General features: G+C 51.4%; 1 protein-coding gene across 1 annotated transcript in view; it reads right to left on the bottom strand.

Moving 5' to 3' along the window:
- Positions 1-22,370, bottom strand: part of LOC144783273 (autophagy-related protein 2 homolog A-like) — a 397,715-nt gene that overhangs the window by 110,316 nt on the left and 265,029 nt on the right. The window contains exons 11-12 of the mRNA XM_078662337.1: positions 16,328-16,586; positions 10,511-10,673 (exon numbers count right to left, since the gene is read on the bottom strand). Coding sequence (XP_078518463.1) covers positions 10,511-10,673; positions 16,328-16,586 — 422 coding nt within the window. The remainder of the gene's footprint in view (positions 1-10,510; positions 10,674-16,327; positions 16,587-22,370) is intronic.

Below are 22,370 nucleotides of genomic sequence, written 5' to 3'. Positions count from 1 at the left end.
CAGCCGTGCAAGAACTGGGGTTTAATCAAGTGCCCATTAAAGTGCCAGTAAGAGTTTTATTAAATGGAAGCAAAGGCTAAAATAAGGACCGCAAATGGTGCAAACTCTCCGTAAGGACATTTGTGTTGTAAAGACTGACATCATCATAATTGGAGGAGGTGGAATAATGTTCTCACCCCCAACTTCGTACTCTCTGGGTGGTGGCAGGCTCCGGTCAGGGTCAGAGCCGAAAAGACTATGGAGCCTCTGAAGGGCACCTCTGCAGTATTGTAAGCATAGGATCAGACGCAGGTTGTACGCGGACAAGGTGCGCAATAAAGACATTGAAGTTGATAACGGACTCTCCTCTGGCGTCTGTACCTGCATTTATGAATGAGGGACTCATGTGGGTTTCTGAACCGAGGTAGAAGTCTGCACCGGAGTCGGTGCTGAATCTGTGACCGGTCCAAGGGGTTCAGATGGCGTAGAGAACGGATCTGACTGAGGGCCCCTGTGGATCCTTGAGGCCCTACAATGCATCAGACGAAGCATGAACGTCATTTGGGAGTAGGCCGGAGTCGCAGCTGTGAACTTTAGCTTGATCCCTGCTACTCGTGGCATTTCCTTTGCGACCCCTGGCCTCAGAGGGGGTAAACTCTTGTCTCTTCTGTGGCCAGGGTTTGAAAAGGAAGTGACAGGAGTAGCAGGAAGTACGCTAGAGGTCACTGCTGCAAACCCAGACTACTTCCAAATGATGTACACGAGAGAGAGCCAGATGATGAAGATACGCAGCATGGCCTCTGTGAATGCTCTGACCTCCTGCGTTGTTGCCGATGGTCTGGGAACTCTTGAGATCAACCTAAAACAGGAGCACCAGTGACATGAAGAAAGGTCTTGAGGGTCCTGGTGGAGATGGTTAGGTATTAATGAAAGGAGATCACAACTGGTCACAACCAGAATAGATGAGAAGTCTGAAAGCTACCTTGTTCTACTACTCTCGTTTCTCTCTGGGATGCATTTCTTCCACGTTCCTAAGCATACCATAAAGTATCTCAAGACAAATGTTACCACTAGAAGACTCAGATTACATATTAAACCTTTTAGGACTCCCAAATAAGAACTTTTATCGAAGAGAGACTGTTTGCTCAAAGCAGTCTCTGAGGAGGGGCTTACACCTCAAGCAGAAATAGGGTAAAGGGGCACCTTTGTTGGAAAAAATGATTTTCCTCCCAAGAGATTACATACATTAGAGGAGAGAGAGAGGACAATCTTATTCCCAGGCTCCAACATCTCCTCTATCATTCATAACTTCAAAAATACAAGATAAGTGGTGCCTAAGAATACTGGATACAATTTAGGGATCTTAGACAACCACAGAAAGCTCTCTAGGTGGTAGCTGTGGAGAGCAGCCTCCAGGTTTAGTCTGAGAAGGAGTGTTACGCAACTTGTTTTACCAGAGCTAATCATATAGTGTAGATTAAACAAAAAAAAACACTCAGCGTGGTTATCAAAATAAGTATATTTATTAAACACACTCACTAACACATTGGCATATCTCCTACCTGGAGATATCAACACAACATACACAATACTTCAATTGCAAACAGGTAAGCACACACACACAGTGGTCTCCAGGGGCAGACCAAACCATGTACTAAAGAAGTGTAATGCGAACTGCGGCAGAAGTTGGGACTTGGACCAGGAGACTCAGAAGAGCTGGGAACACAAGGAACCACCCAAGGTAAGTACCCAGGAACCCCACGGAGGCTGTGCGCAGCCACATATTCAATGAAAATCAATGGGAAAGTTGCGGTTGCATTTTTCAAGAAGGATCCTTCCCAGTGGATGCTGAAGAAACCCAGTGGAAGACAAAAGTTTGGAGATTCACCCCACCTGTGGATACCCCAGGAATCAGGATACCTACACCAGGGAAGCCGGGTGCATAGGGGCGAATTATAGTCGGAAACCACTAAAGAGCACAATGGAGTACTTTAGAAAGGAGGCCATTGGCCAAGATGCTGAAAGAGTCTGGTGGAATCCAAGGATGGATTCTTGAAGAGAAGTGCCTGCAAGCGGATAGGACAGTCTACTGCACTCGGAGGTGACCAGGAGGCACGGAATAGCAATTACCACCAACGATGTACGATGCAGGAGTGATGTCGCTGACCCTGTTGCTGCAGCAGTGAGGACCAAGCGAAGCTGTGGAACACCAGGAGCCGTTCACGAGCTATCCCACGTCGGAAGTTGAGAACCAAGGTGTCGTGTCTGGCGGGACCACCAACAAACCTTAGCAGCAGCAACAGAAGCTGGATTCGAAAAAGGAGCAAAGTTGGGACCAGCAAGGTCATAGGGACTCACCAATTGCAGGAGAGTCAGAAGAGGCCCCGAGCAAGCAGGGGAGCTCAATGAAGCTGAAAAAAAAACCACAGGCCGAAGGCACAGGAGTCACAAGAGAGTACCTTGAGCGGCTCACCAATTATGCAGACCCAGGGAGCAGAGGATGCGAAGATTTCTGGAGTACAGAGCTAACAAACCTTGGCACCGGCAAGTTGAGGCAGTGCACAGAGGTTTGGTTTCAGCGGTTCCGACAAGGGATACTGGCTTCAAACTTGCTGAGAGACAAGGTCAGACTTCAAGGGAGTTGCAGAACCACCAACTGTGTTGCTGAGCCTTCCGAAGTCTGTGGGATGTCAGGAGCAGCAGACAGGTGAGCTTTGTTGAAGTGCCTGCAGATGCAGGGGAGTGACTCGTTCACTCCAAGAGAGATCCCTTTGGGTGTCTTTGATGCCCACAGGCCCGGAGAAGAGCCTAGGAAAAAGCAGAGGGGATGGACATGGCATACAGAACAGCGAGACCAGAAGCAGCATAAGTCTTCCTTGGTGCAGTCTCAGTTCCAGCCAAAGTCCAGGTGCCCAGATGGTTGAAGCTGAAGTGGTTTCGGGTTTGAATCTTGTCCCACAATGAATCGGAAGGGCCACCCACAGGTAAGCCCTTAAGAACGCAAGCGAAAGGGTTGGAACGATTTAAGGGTCTCTCCCAGAGGAGAGGTTGAACAGAGGGGAGGACAATCCCATGTCCTTTGTCCAGTTTCGCGCCAGGGTGGGTGCCAAGTGCTCCTTGAACTGGCTCAAACTGGAGTATGAAAGGAGGGCACCAAATGTGCTCTTTTAAGCAGTCTGGTGGTGCTGGCAAGCGCCCCCACACCAGTCCAATACACTAAGTCCTGTCATACCTCCCTATGACGGAAAACATTTTGTACCATCTTCCCCTGCTCGAGCGCAGCTCAGCAGCAGGAGGGCGGAATCGTGTCTGGGGTTCGCAGCATCACTAGCTTGCTGGCAAACCCTGGAAGGCTTTTACTGGGAGTACTAGGGGCTTTCCGGAGATGCTACCAGTGCATGGATTCATACCGCATGGATTCATACCGCCAACACCAGTAACGGTGTTGGGGTATGATTCCAACATGTTTGATACCAAAAATGCCCAGATTCGGCACAGCCATAATGACGCATGAACACTATGTATAAAAATGGCTGACCGCACTTACAAAGCCTGGAGAATCTACTCCAGGGTTTGTAAGGGGGCCCTGCTAATGCAAGGCATCCTCACACGTATAACCTAGCACAGTGCCTTCAGGATTGAAAGGACTGCCTTAGGGGTGACTTATAGGTTTTAAGCTCAGTGACCTCAGAAACCTATATCTGTCATAAGTGGTGCTAGCACCAACTCACACAGGCTGCAATGACAGGCCTGTTGACAGACTCTGAGTGGTGTCTCATGGGTGGATTAATACATGCTGCAGTCCATGGGAGACCTCTGGTGTACCTATGCCCTTGGTACCTTAGTACCATATACTAGGGACTTACATGGGTACACCAGTAGCCAATTGGAAGGTACCAAAGTACTTACCACTGTCAAATTTAGGGAGAAAGATCCCAGGGAGACTTGTCATACAACAGAACAAAACCAGCATAAAGTGGGGGTAACCATGAAAGCAGATCCTACTTTTCTACAGGCCTGTACCCAAATGGCATAAATTGCCTTATTTCTTAGTGCCTAGTATATCGTACCCGGGGTACCCCAAGGGTCTGCAGCACTAGTTGCGCCACCCTGAGCCTGACAAGGTAAAACGTGGCTCCTAGCCTGCTACTGCAGGCAGGTACGACTTTGTCATTTTAAGCAATGGCAAAGACCAATCAATCTCCCTTTTTAATTGGCGTAAGTAACCACTACAGCAGGCCTATCAAGTCCCAGGGCAGGGTGAAGCATATGAAAAAGTAGAGCATGTGTTTAATAGGTTCTGACAGTATAAACCTGGCACTGTCAATTTGTTTTTGGTGAGACTGGTAGCCCCATTTGGGAGTACAGTTATACCCTGGGAATACCAAACACCACGCAGTTTGGTGATGGAGTGCTGCCACCTGGCCCTAACAGAGAGTTTCTTTGCCTTTGAGCACCTACTCTTCCTACAAAAGCATGGGCAGCACGTTTGCTCCTAGTGTGGCAGGTTTGCACGTCCACCACCTGGAGCAAGAGAATATTTTGTCATCCACCAACCTCTATAAAGACAACATTAGTGCCTGGAAGAGATTCATAGATGACATCTTTGGCATCTGGAACAGGGATGAGAACTCTGCGGAATCATTCATCTCATGGCTCAATGGCCAAAATAAATATCTAAAATTAACCTACACGATCTCCAAAACTCCAATGGTCTTTCTTGATTTGAATATTATTGCCAATGGAGCAGGCTTAAAGACAGACACATTTCAAGACCACAGCGAAGAATTGTCTCTTGAGCTTTGGCAGCCATCACCCGAGACATCTGAGAGAGAACTTACCATTTGGACATTTCCTACACCTCCGTAGGAACTGCTCCGATGTTAAGGATTTCAAACTACAGGCAACAGATTTCAGTGCCAAGGTGAGAGTACGTAATTATCCAGATAGGCTAATATCACGTGCTAGGACTAGAGCAAGGAACAACGACAGGCAAGCCCTCCTTGAACACACTAGAAGAGGACCGGACACAACACGCCCGATATGTGTCACATCATATAACAGTTCCTCTAATACCATCAGCAAGATAATAAGCAAACACTGGAACATTCTAAGTGGGGGCACAGTGATGCTACAAAAACCAATGTTCTCAAACAAAAGGAACCATAATTTAAAGGACATGTCGGTACACCCATGTCCACAAAAACCTCATGTTAACATCCCCAACCAAGGTTTCCTGGCACCCATCAGCGGCCACCATCCAAGTTTGTGTGCCACCTTACAAGCACCAGTAAAAAGATCACCTTCAACGATTGCACTGCCTGGGAACAACATAGGTTCACGAACTGGGAGTCAAAGAACGTCATATATCTGATCACATCCCCATGCAATCTCCACTACGTAGGGATGACATCTAGGAAAAAAATAAGAACTCGTATGTCCGAACATCGCAGCAATGCCAGATGTCAAAGAGCAACAACTAAATTGACCTCTCATTTCCTAGATCATAAACACACCCTCAGGGACTTAAGATGGACTGGGATAGTACTGATAACAAACGAGGCTGACCTCCATGAAAAAGAGCAGAGATGGGTCTACAGATTCAAGTCTCATGTGAAAGGATTGAACAAAATATTCCATAGGGCCAATTAGTCTGAAATATAAAACCTACAAAATTAAAACTCAGGTAGGATCTGCACTTAAAAGCACCAGCAGGTGTACCGAGCATGACCATACACCGGTAACACTTGCACCGGATAGTTCTTTCTAAATCGCATAAGCCCACTGCGAGGTCACCCTGTATATATATTTTTAACCATTCCTCGCAGAGACTTACACAGCGTACCTTTTTCTTTTCAATTGGGCTTAACAATACCGTTTTTCCTTAGTGATCTACATCTAAACGGATCACAAAAAATGTTCAGAGACTCCCCGGCATCCCTGTAGCCAGCCTTCAGAAAAACTATCAAAATGAGCAAACTACAACTATTTTCTACGCACTAGATGTGTCCTGTGTATTTACTTCCAATTGGGCACAGTGGTCTACATTTAGACTGATCAATCAAAGGTTAGCAATACCACTTGTATACCTATAGTCAGGCTTGATATGCCTAAACATATAAATGCCTTACGTGCTAGGGTGTCTCTGTGGATATAACTCTGAACTCATTAGAATAAACATCCTGTGTTTCCCCATAGTCGGACTTCTACAACAACCCGAATGGCCAATAATACAGAGTTAGTCAGCGTCATGACACAACCCTCACAGCAGAGTAAAGTGGTACATTCACACTCCACTTACACAGCTCCTACATGCTTATGATAAGCAATTCCACGAAATGTGTAAACATTATGGCTGAATAGTGTCCGTTTCACATGTCTCAATAAAGTTTTTGAGTTCCCTTCCAACTCATGCCTATCTACCGGCTATTAGACTACGTTCCCACTAGCCAACACCGGTCACCATTAAATCCTTATTTTTCCTCAAAGCCTCCCTTTTTTTTTTTTAACCTTTTTTAACTTTTCATTAAACACTGAGGAAGGTTAATAATTTGCCATATGTCACACTCGACGATTATTCAGGAACCCGGAAGTATCCGGACTGAGTGCACAGTTACTACGGTGCGCGTTCCAGCTTTTTTCCAAACCAATGGGAGACACGCTGAATTGCTCACGTGTATCAAAATGGCTTTCTCCGCAGCTCCAGCAGCTCCAGTAACATCGGAGCCACGGAGGAGTACAGTCAGGTCTACAGAGAGGGATAGCCTTGACGAAGTAAGTAGGGGCGTCCTGCCCGTCCCAGGACACATGCTTTTGAGTCTAACTGCCGTATTGATCTTTACCCCCCCCCTTTTTTTTTATCTCTGATTATACTTGTAGGGTTTGACTACAGGCGTCCCTCCTTTAAACTCCACGACGGACTCATGAGGCCCAATGATGGTCGTATTTTAAGTATGTACTGATTCTAACACAAAGTATGCTGGTGACTCAATATTGTATGTTAAATGTTTGTTTTGTGTTGTGGGTCTCACTGAAGTACGAACACCTTTGGGCATCGTTTGAAAAATATATTTCACCACCAACCACCAAGACTATAGTATCATAGTATCATCACGATCGTAAGAACACAATTAGACCTAAGGTTCATGTTTATTTTAATCTATTTTTTCTATCCTTGCAGGTATTTTTGATTTAACACAAACCAATTAGGAACTGTATGTTTAATTTGGATTTTTATTATTGTTGTGTTTATTACAACACCAGGAGTGGGAACATCATTTCTCCTTTCTAGGTCCTGATAAAATGCCTTGGGGCTAGGCATGAAACTAGTTGACCACCAAGAGAAACCTTAGGTAATTACACCTAGAAGGTTTCCACATGTCCCCTGATTTTAGGATACCAATTTAGGGGTAGGAAATAAATCGTTTTTTGGACTCACTAATTTGGTATTTTAAAAAAAGGTTTTGCCTCCTATGAGTGTTTGCTTTTTCCAGGATGTTGTTACTTTCTTTTTTTAGGAAGCATATTACTCTCGTCTAATGCGTAATTTGAATTGTGTCGCATCCAGGAGTTTATAGCAGGGAACAAATGGGTTGTAGCTGAAGGCAGTGCAAGTTTCTCTCAATGGGGCCGTATGGTGTTCAGTTGAGGAGAGGATGTTGCACTATGGACAGAGCTGCCGAATTTGGAACTGGGGAACCAGGTTCACCCTTCATGACCAGTCCATCAGACCACTCTCCTGAAGGAGCACATTCTCTTGCTAGATCTTAAAAGCCCTGGTGTCTTAGCATCAGCGTGAGGACCCTAACCATGGCAATTGTGAGTTAACCTTAAAGCCTGTCCACCACAATCCATACTGAAGTTCACCTCCAGTCTTGCGGGCTGGCCTATGAAGCAGCACACCCTAGCCCAACAGTCACAGGACCCTTGAGCAGGGTGGCTCTTCGGCGGTGCGATTGCACTGGGCGCTGACTTCAGGTGGGGTGTCATGCTTGCAAGTATATTATGTTTCTAAAAGCACTTGCTGCCTCCTTCCTGGCTTCTAGCAATTTTACCACCCATGAGGCGTTAGACTAATGCATTTCAGTGTGGTGCTCCGCATTACCGCACTGAAATGCATTGTCATGCATATGCATAGGCATCGTGTCAGCATCTGTCAGTGTACTGAAGGCTGCCTAAAAGTGTGGCAGCTCGCAGCGCGCCTATCGTGGTGTTCGCAGGCAGGCTTGGAGCTCACCTGGAGGCTAACACTCACTGCTACAATGTAGCAGAAATCATTAATTATACTGTGTCTCGGCGCCGCAAGGAGGACGTCACATCCTGCTGCCAAAACAAGTTGAGTTTGTTGAAAGGGGCTGGCTATGCAGGCGGCGCCAAACTCAAGCATGGCGCTTGCAGCATCGCGCTGCCTACTGCAGCTCACACCGGCCCCGGTGTCATAACCCGCGTACTGTCAGCTCCCCGTTGAATTCAATTATTCATTGCCGCAGCCAAGGAAGATAGAGAGGAGTGAGTGACACTGGTGCAGAGGCAGCCTTGGCAGCCCTACCACTGAGAAGCCCTTTAGCCCTGCTACGTGCCACGTCGAAACCTCGAAACCTCTATGTATAGACAGTAACATTGAGTCGCTGGAGTGGTGTAGAGAACCGTGGTAAACTGTGCTTTTAACCACACTGAGGGGAGAGTCTTAGAACTTGGAGCTGGGTTGGAGTACCTCCACCTGCCTCTGCATGTGCGGGAATATGTTGCTTGTTGTGTCTATGCCCATTACTGTAGCCATATGCCCCCGTAATAGTGCCAACGCCTGTCTTAGCTGCAGGATTGGTGTAGTGGGACCTTCAGGGATTCTAGACGTGTGCGCGGTATTGTCCATCCGGGTCGGGTGTCAATGTGGGTTAGGCTGGTGGGTCTGCATGTTGTTGCAGCACTATGAGGATCGTTTCAAAGTGTGTGTAGTTTTTTGTACTTTCCTAAGCCCTGTGTTTCTTCGCGGCATATCGCTATGATCTCTGCCCTGGCCCAATGCGATAGTGAAGTGTCTCCAAGTCTGGAAGTGTAGAGGGTCAGGAGCCTTCCATTGCTTTGTAATTAGCCGTCTGGCAGCTATTATGCCCAAGTCCAAAAATCTCGACGTGACTTTGGTGCTGCGTGTTCTGCCGAATTGGTGCCGCAAGTATACCAGCCACTCAAAGGGTATCTCTCTCTCAGTGCAGGCATGCAGCGATTCTGCCACGTCTCTCCAGTAGGTGCCAAGACTGGTGCAACTCCACAGCATGTGAATCAAGTCTGCCTCTACAACAGAGCATCTTGGACAAGCAGAGTCAGCACGATTAAAGTATCTGTTAATTTTGAACGGCTTGTAGTACACTCTTTGCGTAATGTAATATTGAATATGCCTGAACCTCACATTTCTGGGGATCTAAACTGGGCTGGCCAGCACCTGCCCCCACTATTTGTCCGAAAATTATCTACCAAGGTCTTGCTCCCATTTAAGCCTAAAGGAGTCTAACTTGATTGCCGCGTGTTGGCACAGTGAAGCTGCAAACCACTCTGCCAGGCGTCTGCCTTGCCCCATTGCATGCAAGTATTGCATGGTTAGGTGTGTGGGGGGTTCGGTTGCTAGGTCTCCCCAAAGCGCAGTGAGTGCGGTCAACAGAGATCGATGCAGGAGGAATTGCCCCGCAGGGAGCCTGTCCTCTTCTATCATGGTCGCATATGGAAGCAGGGCGCGCTTGCGGTAGAGGTCTCCCAGAGTCTGAACCCCCGCCGCGTGCCACCTTTGTAACTCTGAGGCAGTAAACGTTCCTTATGGCAGCGCCGTTCATGAGCTGCAACTAGCATGAAAACTTTAAAAAAGGCACACAACCACCAGGCAGCACAGCTCAATTAAGAGAAGAAATGCAGCAAGGCTGCAAACACAGTGTGTGCATTTAGGTGATTCTAAAAGCACACGCGGTCTTTGGTGCTGCATTTCTTTTGTTTTCTAGAGTGTGACTGCGGGGCATATGTGTGCTTTTGTTTAAAGCATTCATGTTAATATCAGCTTGTGACGCTCTGCAACTGTCAAAAATACTTAACCAAAAGCACACAATAAGCTCCACAGCCGCACTCTAGAAAACAAAACAAATTTAGCAAGTGCTCCAAAGAGGGAGCACTTGCTAAATGCCTCTTCCTCAGCAAGTTAGAAAGGCCCGTTTTCGTCCTGCTTCGGGGGCGGAATTGCTTTCGGGGATGTGTGTACGCCACACACACACAGCAGTGCATGCTCAGGGGCACTGAGGTGCGCGTGCGCCCAAGCGCACACCTTCAAGGGAACACTGGTTAAGAGGGTTTTTAACTTTTAAGCATGGAAATATGAACTAAATGCAACCGGAAACATGGCCCACACTTTTAAAATGTGAACTCCACTTGCTTGATAATTGATAAGAATTTAGAAACTGAAAAGGGAAATTAGTCTCTGATCCCAGCATGTCTCAACAGCACCTGAAATGTTTATTAAACCAATTTTGTTTTAGTTCACCATTCTTTTTACCTCTGTATATTCAGGCTTCTGCTTCACCCCAATTCTATGACATTCTTCGGCCCACAGACACTCCAGCACCTCAAGCATCCCGAAGCAGAGATCAGTGCTCACTGCATGGACACCGTTGCCAACTTTCTGTTCATAGATGACTTGCACGGCTGCTCCGGTTAACCTGCAATGATAAAAACACAGAATGAGATGTGTACAACTACTGCCACTCGGGGATGTTATAGGAGAGTTCCTGTAGAATTAGAGCACACACCCCGAAAATGGTTTCTAATGCAATATTATGCACAGGTGATATGTCTACATAACCAAAGCAAACAACCCTCATAAAGTCAGTCTTTCCCACTCAAGCTTAATGTTATAAAACGTGCAATGTATATCCTGCAAATGTATGTGGGTGTCATCAAACAGAGGTCCTAAAATCTGAAGAGATTCCCCGATGTATTTCAGAGTTGTATTGGCTACATACAATTCAAGTTTTTTTTTATTAGTCACCATTCAAGAAGGAGATTTGCGTCCCCTCCATTTGCCTTCATTAAAAACATTTCATCTGGCCAGAGTGGGGGGGATATGGGTGCAGAGCATTAGGTGATGAGGACACCGGCCTCTTCATTTAATACAGTGGCCAACTCCAAATAAATATAAAATTCTATTTCACCTGGAAACTGGTAGTACTGGAAATATAGAACAGGCAGAACAAGCAAGAGGGGGGACTTCCGCTGCAATTTCCACAATCGTGGACAAAGGTGTGACTTGTGGGGAACCCAGGAAAGCTGTCTTCTCTCCACATTCAGTGCCAAGGTGGCAGCTTAGGACCTGGTGGTGTGAGGCAAAGAGGCTCAAACGGAAACAGGGGTGCGAAGGACGGAGGACCTGTAATGGGTGCCACATACCAGCACTAAGGTCCAAAGAGTGTGAGTTCTGGTATACAAGTCCATGCTGCGCCTGTGTCCTTTGTACCCAATCCGGACGTGGGGGGTGGCCTTAAGCTGAGCATGGTGAGGTAAGTTTCGCCGGGTGCCAAGCCCCTGTAGGATTGTGCCATAGCACAGAGACATCATAGCCGAGCTGTAGCAGTGGGACATTTAAGGGATTTGAGGGACCAAGGAAAGCGGTCCTCCCTCCACCGACCTTTCCAATATGGTAGATTAGGGCCTTGTGGTGAGACAAAGAGGTGCAAGTGGAGACCAGGGGTAGAGGACCTGCGAAGGGTACTGCAGACCAAGACTGAGGACCAGAGAGTGGGAATTCTGGTGTAAGGGTCGTCCTTAAGAGCAGGTGACCTTGGCATCCATGCCTGAGATGGGGTGTGTCCGTCAGCTGTTGGAGGCCTGAGCATGGTGAATTAAGATCCAGCGCGTGCCATGCTTCTCCGGGTTGTGCAGTAGCACAGACATCCGAGCCAAAGCAGGGTGACCATTTGAGGGAGAGGACTGAAGGCCTAGACGCTTGGCGAGTGCTATAATGGTGTGGGGTACTGGGCTGTGGTACTGGCACAGAACATACATGTAACTGCAGGATAGGGGCGGGTGGGTGGGAAGAAACAGGATCGGGGCGGGTGGGTGGGAAGAAACAGGATCGGGGCGGGTGGGTGGGAAGAAACAGGATCGGGGCGGGTGGGTGGGAAGAAACAGGATCGGGGCGGGCGGGTGGGAAGAAACAGGATAGGGGCGGGCGGGTGGGAAGAAACAGGATAGGGGCGGGCGGGTGGGAAGAAACAGGATAGGGGCGGGCGGGTGGGAAGAAACAGGGTAGGGGCGGGCGGGTGGGAAGAAACAGGGTAGGGGCGGGCGGGTGGGAAGAAACAGGGTAGGGGCGGGGTGGGGGAGGGCGGGTGGGAAGGAACAGGATGGGGGCGGGCGGGTGGGAAGGAACAGGATGGGGGCGGGCGGGTGGGAAGGAACAGGATGGGGGCGGGCGGGTGGGAAGGAACAGGATGGGGGCGGGCGGGTGGGAAGGAACAGGATGGGGGCGGCTGAGAAGGAACAGGATGGGGGCGGGCGGGTGAGAAGGAACAGGATGGGGGTGGGCGGGTGAGAAGGAACAGGATGGGGGTGGGCGGATGAGAAGGAACAGGATGGGGGTGGGCGGGTGGGAAGGAACAGGATGGGGTGGGCGGGTGGGAAGGAACAGGATGGGGTGGGCGGGTGGGAAGGAACAGGATGGGGGCGGGCGGGTGGGAAGGAACAGGATGGGGCGGGCGGGTGGGAAGGAACAGGATGGGGGCGGGCGGGTGGGAAGGAACAGGATGGGGGCGGGCGGGTGGGAAGGAACAGGATGGGGGCGGGCGGGTGGGAAGGAACAGGATGGGGCGGGCGGGTGGGAAGGAACAGGATAGGGCGGGCGGGTGGGAAGGAACAGGATGGGGCGGGCGGGTGGGAAGGAACAGGATGGGGCGGGCGGGTGGGAAGGAACAGGATGGGGCGGGCGGGTGGGAAGGAACAGGACGGGGCGGGTGGGAAGGAACAGGATGGGGCGGGCGGGTGGGAAGGAACAGGATGGGGCGGGCAGGAACAGGATGGGGCGGGCGGGTGGGAAGGAACAGGATGGGGCGGGCAGGAACAGGATGGGGCGGGCGGGTGGGAAGGAACAGGATGGGGCGGGCGGGTGGGAAGGAACAGGATATAAGGAACAGGATGGGGGCGGGCGGCTGGGAAGGAACAGGATGGGGGCGGGCGGCTGGGAAGGAACAGGATGGGGGCGGGCGGCTGGGAAGGAACAGGACGGGGCGGGCGGCTGGGAAGGAACAGGACGGGCTCGGACGGGTGGGAAGGAACAGGACGGGGGCGGGCGGGTGGGAAGGAACAGGACGGGTACGGAACAGGACGGGTACGGAACAGGACGCGGGCGGGTGGGAAGAAACAGGACGGGGGCGGGCGGGACAAAACAGGACGGGGCGGGCGGGAAGAAACAGGACGGGGGCGGGCGGGACAAAACAGGACGGGGCGGGCGGGAAGAAACAGGACGGGGGCGGGTGGGAAGAGACAGGACGGGGGCGGGCGGGTGGGAAGAGACAGGACGGGGGCGGGCGGGTGGGAAGAGACAGGACGGGGGCGGGCGGGTGGGAAGAGACAGGACGGGGGCGGGCGGGTGGGAAGAAACAGGACGGGGGCGGGCGGGTGGGAAGAAACAGGACGGGGGCGGGCGGGTGGGAAGAAACAGGACGGGGCGGGCGGGCGGGTGGGAAGAAACAGGACGGGGCGGGCGGGCGGGTGGGAAGAAACAGGACGGGGCGGGCGGGTGGGTGGGAAGAAACAGGACGGGGCGGGCGGGTGGGTGGGAAGAAACAGGACGGGGCGGGCGGGTGGGTGGGAAGAAACAGGACGGGGCGGGCGGGTGGGTGGGAAGAAACAGGACGGGACGGGCGGGTGGGAAGAAACAGGACAGTTGAAAAGAAACAGGGCGGGCAGGTGGGTGGGAAGAAACAGGACGGGGCGGGCGGGTGGGTGGGAAGAAACAGGACGGGGCGGGCGGGTGGGTGGCAAGAAACAGGAAGAGGCCGGGCGGGTGGGTGGGAAGAAACAGGAAGAGGCCGGGCGGGTGGGTGGGAAGAAACAGGAAGAGGCCGGGCGGGTGGGTGGGAAGAAACAGGAAGAGGCCGGGCGGGTGGGTGGGAAGAAACAGGGAGAGGCCGGGCGGGTGGGTGGGAAGAAACAGGAAGAGGCCGGGCGGGTGGGTGGGAAGAAACAGGAAGAGGCCGGGCGGGTGGGTGGGAAGAAACAGGAAGAGGCCGGGCGGGTGGGTGGGAAGAAACAGGAAGAGGCCGGGCGGGTGGGTGGGAAGAAACAGGAAGAGGCCGGGCGGGTGGGTGGGAAGAAACAGGAAGAGGCCGGGCGGGTGGGTGGGATTAGAAACAGGAAGAGGCCGGGCGGGTGGGTGGGTAGAAACAGGAAGAGGCCGGGCGGGTGGGTGGGTAGAAACAGGAAGAGGCCGGGCGGGTGGGTGGGTAGAAACAGGAAGAGGCCGGGCGGGTGGGTGGGTAGAAACAGGAAGAGGCCGGGCGGGTGGGTGGGTAGAAACAGGAAGAGGCCGGGCGGGTGGGTGGGTAGAAACAGGAAGAGGCCGGGCGGGTGGGTGGGTAGAAACAGGAAGAGGCCGGGCGGGTGGGTGGGTAGAAACAGGAAGAGGCCGGGCGGGTGGGTGGGTAGAAACAGGAAGAGGCCGGGCGGGTGGGTGGGTAGAAACAGGAAGAGGCCGGGCGGGTGGGTGGGAAGAAACAGGAAGAGGCCGGGCGGGTGGGTGGGAAGAAACAGGAAAAGGCCGGGCGGGTGGGTGGGAAGAAACAGGAAAAGGCCGGGCGGGTGGGTGGGAAGAAACAGGAAAAGGCCGGGCGGGTGGGTGTTTAGAAACAGGAAAAGGCCGGGCGGGTGGGTGTTTAGAAACAGGAAAAGGCCGGGCGGGTGGGTGTTTAGAAACAGGAAAAGGCCGGGCGGGTGGGTGTTTAGAAACAGGAAAAGGCCGGGCGGGTGGGTGGGAAGAAACAGGAAAAGGCCGGGCGGGTGGGTGGGAAGAAACAGGAAAAGGCCGGGCGGGTGGGTGGGAAGAAACAGGAAAAGGCCGGGCGGGTGGGTGGGAAGAAACAGGAAAAGGCCGGGCGGGTGGGTGGGAAGAAACAGGAAAAGGGCGGGTGGGTGGCAAGAAACAGGAAGAGGCTGGGCGGGGGGAAGAAACAGGATGGTTAAGAAACAGGATGGGTGGGGGGAAGAAACAGGATGAGGCGGGGATAAACAGTATGGTGAGGGGTGGGAAAAGAAACAGGATGGGGCGGGGGTGGAAGAAACAGGATGAGGCGGGTGGGGGAGAAACAGGAAGAGGCCGGTGGGGGGAAGAAACATAATGGTTAAGAAACAGGATGGGGTGGGGGGGAGAAACAGGATGGGGCGGGCCAGGAGAAGAAACAGGATGGGGCAGGCGGGGGTATAAACAGGATGGGGGCAGGCAGGGAGGAATAAACAGTATTGGACAGGCGGGGGAAGAAACCGGATGGAGCGGGTTGGTGGGAAGAAACCGGATGGAGGGGAATAAACAGGATGGGGCCGGAGGGGGCTCAGAAACAGGATGGAGCCGGAGGGGAGGAAGAAACAGGATGGGGCTGGAAGGGGGAACAAACAAGATGGGGCGGGCAGGTGGGAAGAAACAAGATAGGGGTGGCAGTTGGGAAGAAACAAGATGGGGCGGGCAGAGGGAACAAGCAGGATGGGGGAAGGCGGGTGGGAGAACAAACAGGATGGGGTGGGCAAGGGGAACAAGCAGGATGGGGTTGGCGGGCGAAGTAACAGGATGGGGCGGGCGGGAGGAAGAAACAGGAGGAGGTGGGCATGGGGAGGAAATGGGAAGAGGCAGGCATGGGGGGACACAGAATGGGGTCAGGCATGTGGGGGACACAGGATGGGGCAGGCGGAAGACACAGGATGGGGCAGGTGGAGGAAACAGGATAGGGGCTAGTGGGGGAAACAGGATGGGGAGGGCGGGGGAGAAGAAAGAGGAGGGGTTGGGCGGGGGAAAGAAACAGGAGGGGGCGGGTAGGGGGGAAAATAAACACGGTTTGTCTTTCTAGGAGATCTTCCCTCTACACTTTGTCTAAGAGATCAGCATGGTGGATTAAGAGAAAAGATGAAGAGAGAAATACCTCAGAAATTCTACTGAATTACCTGCTAGCATTTTCTCACTACATACTTCTCACTATGTAATCCTAAGTTTCAAACCCCTATCCCCAGCATATTATGGATAGGTTATTGCAGTAGCTAGGTTAACATTGTGTAACCATTATCAGAAATCATTAAGTGTTCCAAAGCGGCTTGACGTTCTACAGTACAGTACCTGAGGTGACTGTAAGGGATGGCCTTCTCAAACTGCTGCCGAAGGTGCTGGAAGTCCCGCCCGCTAAATGCAGTGTCCTTGAAGTAGGCTAGCTCAGTGAAGAAATGGCTTGTAAGCTGGCCAAACATTGGTGCCTTGGAATCGGTCTGGTTTGACTCTAGGTATTGGTGGAGCAGGGTTAGGGTGAGCCCACCAAGGGTTAGTTTCAGCAGCATTTGAGGGCGGAGGGCCTCAAGGATCAGTGGATGATCAGCTTTACCTAAAACAAAACAGAATTCATCGATAAATTATTTTTTGTCATTTTGGAAAGTTAACTTAATTATTTTCTGTTCTTTTCTCTTATGATAACACACTTCAACCTATCTGAATCACATCTAAATGAGAACATTTTCTGCAGCCTGCCTCTTCATATATGTGTTGTAAGTCTTCTGTTACCTTTGCTAGTCACATTCCTAAAATCTATTCAATCTGCTCATGCAACCCTTGAATCTCAATGCCCTTCTGATTTTTTTTAACAAATTCCAACTTTTTTACTGTGCCATTTTTCTCTTATCTACAATATACACAGGTCTTACACAGTGCTGCTTTCTCCAATATATTTCATAGAGTTATCTGCCCACTATTCCAGCTACCTTATGCTTTCAAGGTCTTGGCATGGTTTCACTACACTGACACTTTCACATAAAAAAATTTCTTCACGTTTTTAGGTTGCTATAAAGTGCATATCACTGAAAAGGCTCCACCAAATCTTCCGATCTGAATCACTCATAGACTATTGATAACTATGTTTTGTAACTCAGACTCTTCCTATCCCTTGTCACATGATAAACTAAAGGTTCTTACTTCTCTGGTGTTTTTGATAAAGGTTTCTGTTTAAAATGTTACTGTTACCAATTTTACCTTGTTTTGACTTTACATTTTTACCAGGTTGTAACATTCAATGACATCTCATAAAAAAACTATCCATTCTGCATTTCCTGACTGGTCTTAAAACAACAGACACCACTTTATCTAAAATTGTCCTGTCTAGGTAACAGAGCTATTGTCCTACTTTGTTTCTCCCTGGCTATCTAGAATGAGTTTGTGGTTTAACTTGCAATGCCCCAGCTGAGAGACATGCCAGTAAATTCACTACTCTCTGCCTGGAGCTCACTCAGGAGTCTACTCTTTACATTCTTGAGAATGTGTGAACATCTCATAGTAGAAATCAAGCCTTTTGTTAAGCTGGAGACGCTGTTCATCATTTTTGCCACTAGTACTCAACAAGCATTTGCAATGCAATAGATCTCGCATTAGGAAAGTTTGAGCTATTGGTCTTGTAAATGACAATTTTTGTATTTATGTGTTGGTTTTGAAAATAGCTAAATTCATAGCTTTGTCATTTACAATGCCAATAGTTATAAATTTAGCAAACGTGACACCTATAGCATTTGTAATGCAACATGTTTTGTATTTACGTCACTTAGATGTATTGATATTACAAATAACAATGGCTTTTAATTTTTTTAAATAATTAATACTTACATAAAAGTGATAGTAATTCATAATGGCAATAGCTTAAACTTTTGTAAATAACTTTTGTAAAGATTATGTTCAGTGTATTTTATTGTGACGAAAATGCAAGAACAGAAGTGAAATATTAACATCTTTTTGTGACATTTGTAATAAAGCTTGAAACATTGAGAGAACATATTTGAACCAATTGTTGTTGAATGGTTGCACAGATTGATGCTGTTACGGCGCGGAGTGATGTGGTGGCGTTCAGTGATGCTGTGGCGTTCAGTATTGCTGTGGTAGCGCATAGTGATGTAGTGGTGCCCCCGAGTCATGCTGTGGAGGCCGTGAGTGATGCTGTGGAGGCCGTGAGTGATGCTGTGGAGGCCGTGAGTGATGCTGTGGAGGCCGTGAGTGATGCTGTGGAGGCCGTGAGTGATGCTGTGGAGGCCGTGAGTGATGCTGTGGTGGCCGGGGGTGATGCTGTGGTGGCCGGGGGTGATGCTGTGGTGGCCGGGGGTGATGCTGTGGTGGCCGGGGGTGATGCTGTGGAGGCCCCGAGTGATGCTGTGGAGGCCCCGAGTGATGCTGTGGAGGCCCCGAGTGATGCTGTGGTGGCCCCGAGTGATGCTGTGGTGGCCCCGAGTGGTGCTGTGGTGGCCCCGAGTGATGCTGTGGTGGCCCCGAGTGATGCTGTGGTGGCCCGAGTGATGCTGTGGTGGCCCCGAGTGATGCTGTGGTGGCCCCCGAGTGATGCTGTGGTGGCCCCGAGTGATGCTGTGGTGGCCCCGAGTGATGCTGTGGTGGCCCCGAGTGATGCTGTGGTGGCCCCGAGTGATGCTGTGGTGGCCCGAGTGATGCTGTGGTGGCCCAGAGTGATGCTGTGGTGGCCCAGAGTGATGCTGTGGTGGCCCAGAGTGATGCTGTGGTGGCCCCGAGTGATGCTGTGGTGGCCCCGAGTGATGCTGTGGTGGCCCCGAGTGATGCTGTGGTGGCCCCGAGTGATGCTGTGGTGGCCCCGAGTGATGCTGTGGTGGCCCCGAGTGATGCTGTGGTGGCCCCGAGTGATGCTGTGGAGGCCCCGAGTGATGCTGTGGAGGCCCCGAGTGATGCTGTGGAGGCCCCGAGTGATGCTGTGGAGGCCCCGAGTGATGCTGTGGAGGCCCCGAGTGATGCTGTGGAGGCCTTGAGTGATGCTGTGGAGGCCTTGAGTGATGCTGTGGAGGCCTTGAGTGATGCTGTGGAGGCCTTGAGTGATGCTGTGGAGACCCTGAGTGATGCTGTGGAGGCCCTGAGTGATGCTGTGGTAGCACACAGTGATGCTGTGGTGTTCCAGAGTGATGCTGTGGTGGTGCTGAGTGATGCTGTGGTGGTGCTGAGTGATGCTGTGGTGGTGCTGAGTGATGCTGTGGTGGTGCTGAGTGATGCTGTGGTGATGCTGTGGTGATGCTGTGGTGATGCTGTGGTGGTGCTGAGTGATGCTGTGGTGGTGCTGAGTGATGCTGTGGTGGTGCCGAGTGATGCTGTGGTGGTGCCGAGTGGTGCTGCCGAGTGGTGCAGTGGTGGTGCCGAGTGGTGCTGTGGTGGTGCTGAGTGCTTTTGCTGAGTGCTGCTGTGGTAGTGCTGAGTGCTGCTGTGGTGGTGCTGAGTGATAATGTGGTGGTGCTGAGTGATAATGTGGTGGTGCTGAGTGATAATGTGGTGGTGCTGAGTGATAATGTGGTGGTGCTGAGTGATAATGTGGTGGTGCTGAGTGATAATGTGGTGGTGCTGAGTGATGCTGTGGTGGTGCCGAGTGATGCTGTGGTGGTGCTGTGGTGGTGCTGAGTGGTGCTGTGGTGGTGCTGAGTGGTGCTGAGTGATGCTGTGGTGGTGCTGCTGAGTGGTGCTGTGGTGGTGCTGTGGTGGTGCTGTGGTGGTGCCGAGTGGTGCGGTGGTGGTGCCGAGTGGTGCTGCTGAGTGGTGCTGTGGTGGTGCTGAGTGATAATGTGGTGGTGCTGAGTGATAATGTGGTGGTGCTGAGTGATAATGTGGTGGTGCTGAGTGATAATGTGGTGGTGCTGAGTGATGCTGGGGTAGCGCTGAGTGATGCTGTGGTGGTGCTGAGAGACCATTTACCTCAGAGCAGACAACCTCAAAAATCACCACTTCCGACAGGGTGCACACCACCCAGAGCCACCCACAGAGAGAGGATCTACGTCAGAGCAGCAGGCCCAACCACACCAGCGAGCATCCCTGCTCGAGTAAAGCGCAGGAGCGTGCCATCCTGCGCAGCCCACCACCAGCACCGCCCTGCTAGATCAACTAAAACACACTCTACCACAAAGCAAACACTAACAGTACCGCCGTCCCTGTTGGGGAGAAAGCGCCGTTTCACCTCTGCTCACCTTGGCGCTGTCTATGTCTCACTGACAAGCAGCTGTGGCCGGCCGTAAGCGCGTCCAACTCTGCCTATGCCACTTAACGTCATCTATGCGCATCCGGCCCAATTACTCTCTGTGCCCTTATCGTTCAAAAGATCTTTATCTTGGGACAGGATCACACAACATGGCATCAGCACAACCGTTTCAAGAGAGACAATGTAGTCCCATGTAGCTACTGTTAATCTAAATACTGTGTTAAGTTAGCATGGGCTTATTAAATGTTTAAACGCCATTTTTCCTTTTGCTGCTTCTGCACACGAGACATAATTGTTGATTTAGCTTTCACCCTAGAGGAGCGTTTGGATTTACATGAGAATAATATGTTATTGCTCTCCCATCAGCTGTGTCTGTACAGTGAGTGCTGAAGCTACTAGGATAACACGACACAGATTGTTGTGAGAACTGATCTCCGCACTTTCAGAGACATAACATAAGTGCAGCTCCTGCCAAATTCTGGCTTTAGGCGCGTTTTATATTGCTTTGCTAAAAGCACACATACACACTTGATGCGGTTCGCATGCAGAGAGCTGGTGTGATCTCTTCATACTAGGATCTTGAGGTATGGGCCCGCCCTGCTAAAACCCAAAGAGACCTTCTTATATATTAATATAATATGCTAGTTAGGGAGGGTGAGAAATAGGTGTGGTTTACGCTTATTCATTTCAGCATAGTAGCATGCTGTCACCATTTGCTTTCTATGGACTAGTAACTATACTGATAACTTTGCTTCTGATAATTAAGTATGGGTGAAAATTGCGAATTCGCGTTCCGCGAATTCACGCGAAATCGTATTCGCAATCCGAAAAATCCGCGAATTCTTGCGAATTTGCGGATTTTTGTGTTTTTGCGTGTTCGCGGGGTTTTTTGCGTGTTTGCAGGGTTTTTTGCGTGTTCGTGGGGCTTTTTGCGTGTTCGCGGGGCTTTTTGCGTGTTCGCGGGGCTTTTTGCGTGTTCGCGGGCCGCTTGCATGGGGAAGTTACCCATGCGGTCGTGTATGGGCGCAGCACCCTCTGGTTCACCACTGCCACCCTCTGGTTCACCCCTGCCACCCTCTGGTTCAGCACTGCCACCCTCTGGTTCACCACTGCACCCCCTGGTTCACCACTGCCACCCTCTGGTTCACCACTGCCAACCTCTGGTTCATCACAGCACCCTCTGGGTCCCCCCTGCCACCCTCTGGTACAGCACTGTCACCCTCTGGTTCACCACTGCCACCCTCTGGTTCACGACTGCCACCCTCTGGTTCATCACAGCACCTCTGGTTCACCCCTGCCAACCTCTGGTACAGCACGGTCACCCTCTGGTTCACCACTGCCACCCTCTGGTTCACGACTGCCACCCTCTGGTTCATCACAGCACCTCTGGTTCACCACTGCCACCCTCTGGTTAACCACTGTCCCCCTCTGGTTCAGCACTGCCACCCTCTGGTTCACCCCTGCCACCCTCTGGTTCACCACTGCCACCCTCTGGTTCACCACTGCCACCCTCTGGTTCACCCCTGCCACCCTCTGGTACAGCACTGTCACCCTCTGGTTCACCACTTCCACCCTCTGGTTCACGACTGCCACCCTCTGGTTAACCACTGTCACCCTCTGGTTCACCACTGCCACCCTCTGGTTCACCACTGCCACTCTCTGGTTCACCACTGCCACCCTCTGGTTCACCCATGCCACCCTCTCGTTCACCACTGCCACCCTCTGGTTCACCCCTGCCACCATCTGGTTCATAACTGCCACCCTCTGGTTCACCCCTGCCACCCTCTGGTTCAGCACTGCCACCCTCTGGTTCAGCACTGTCACCCTCTGGTTCACCCCTGCCACCCTCTGGTTCATCACTGTCACCCTCTGGTTCATCACTGCCACCCTCTGGTTCACCACTGCCACCCTCTACCGAGACCTTTTGTGACGCAGCGGCAGCACAAAAGATGCGCCATGGTGCTGGGTATTAACAACGTGACGCATCTGAGAGATGCGCCACGTTGTAAAGCCCTGCGCCATCAGGAGACGTTCCGGCGCAGAGGAGGGCGTTCCTGCGCAGGAACGCCTCCTAAAAGTGGCTGAGTGAAATCTACAAGAATTCACTCAGTCACTTTTAGGCCAATGCTGCGTCAAAACCCTGCGCCTACT

This window comes from Lissotriton helveticus, chromosome 9 (assembly GCF_964261635.1).
Source record: "Lissotriton helveticus chromosome 9, aLisHel1.1, whole genome shotgun sequence".
NCBI lineage: Eukaryota > Metazoa > Chordata > Amphibia > Caudata > Salamandridae > Lissotriton > Lissotriton helveticus.
Note: the sequence above shows the minus strand (reverse complement) of the source record. Positions and strands in the feature narration are given on the sequence as shown.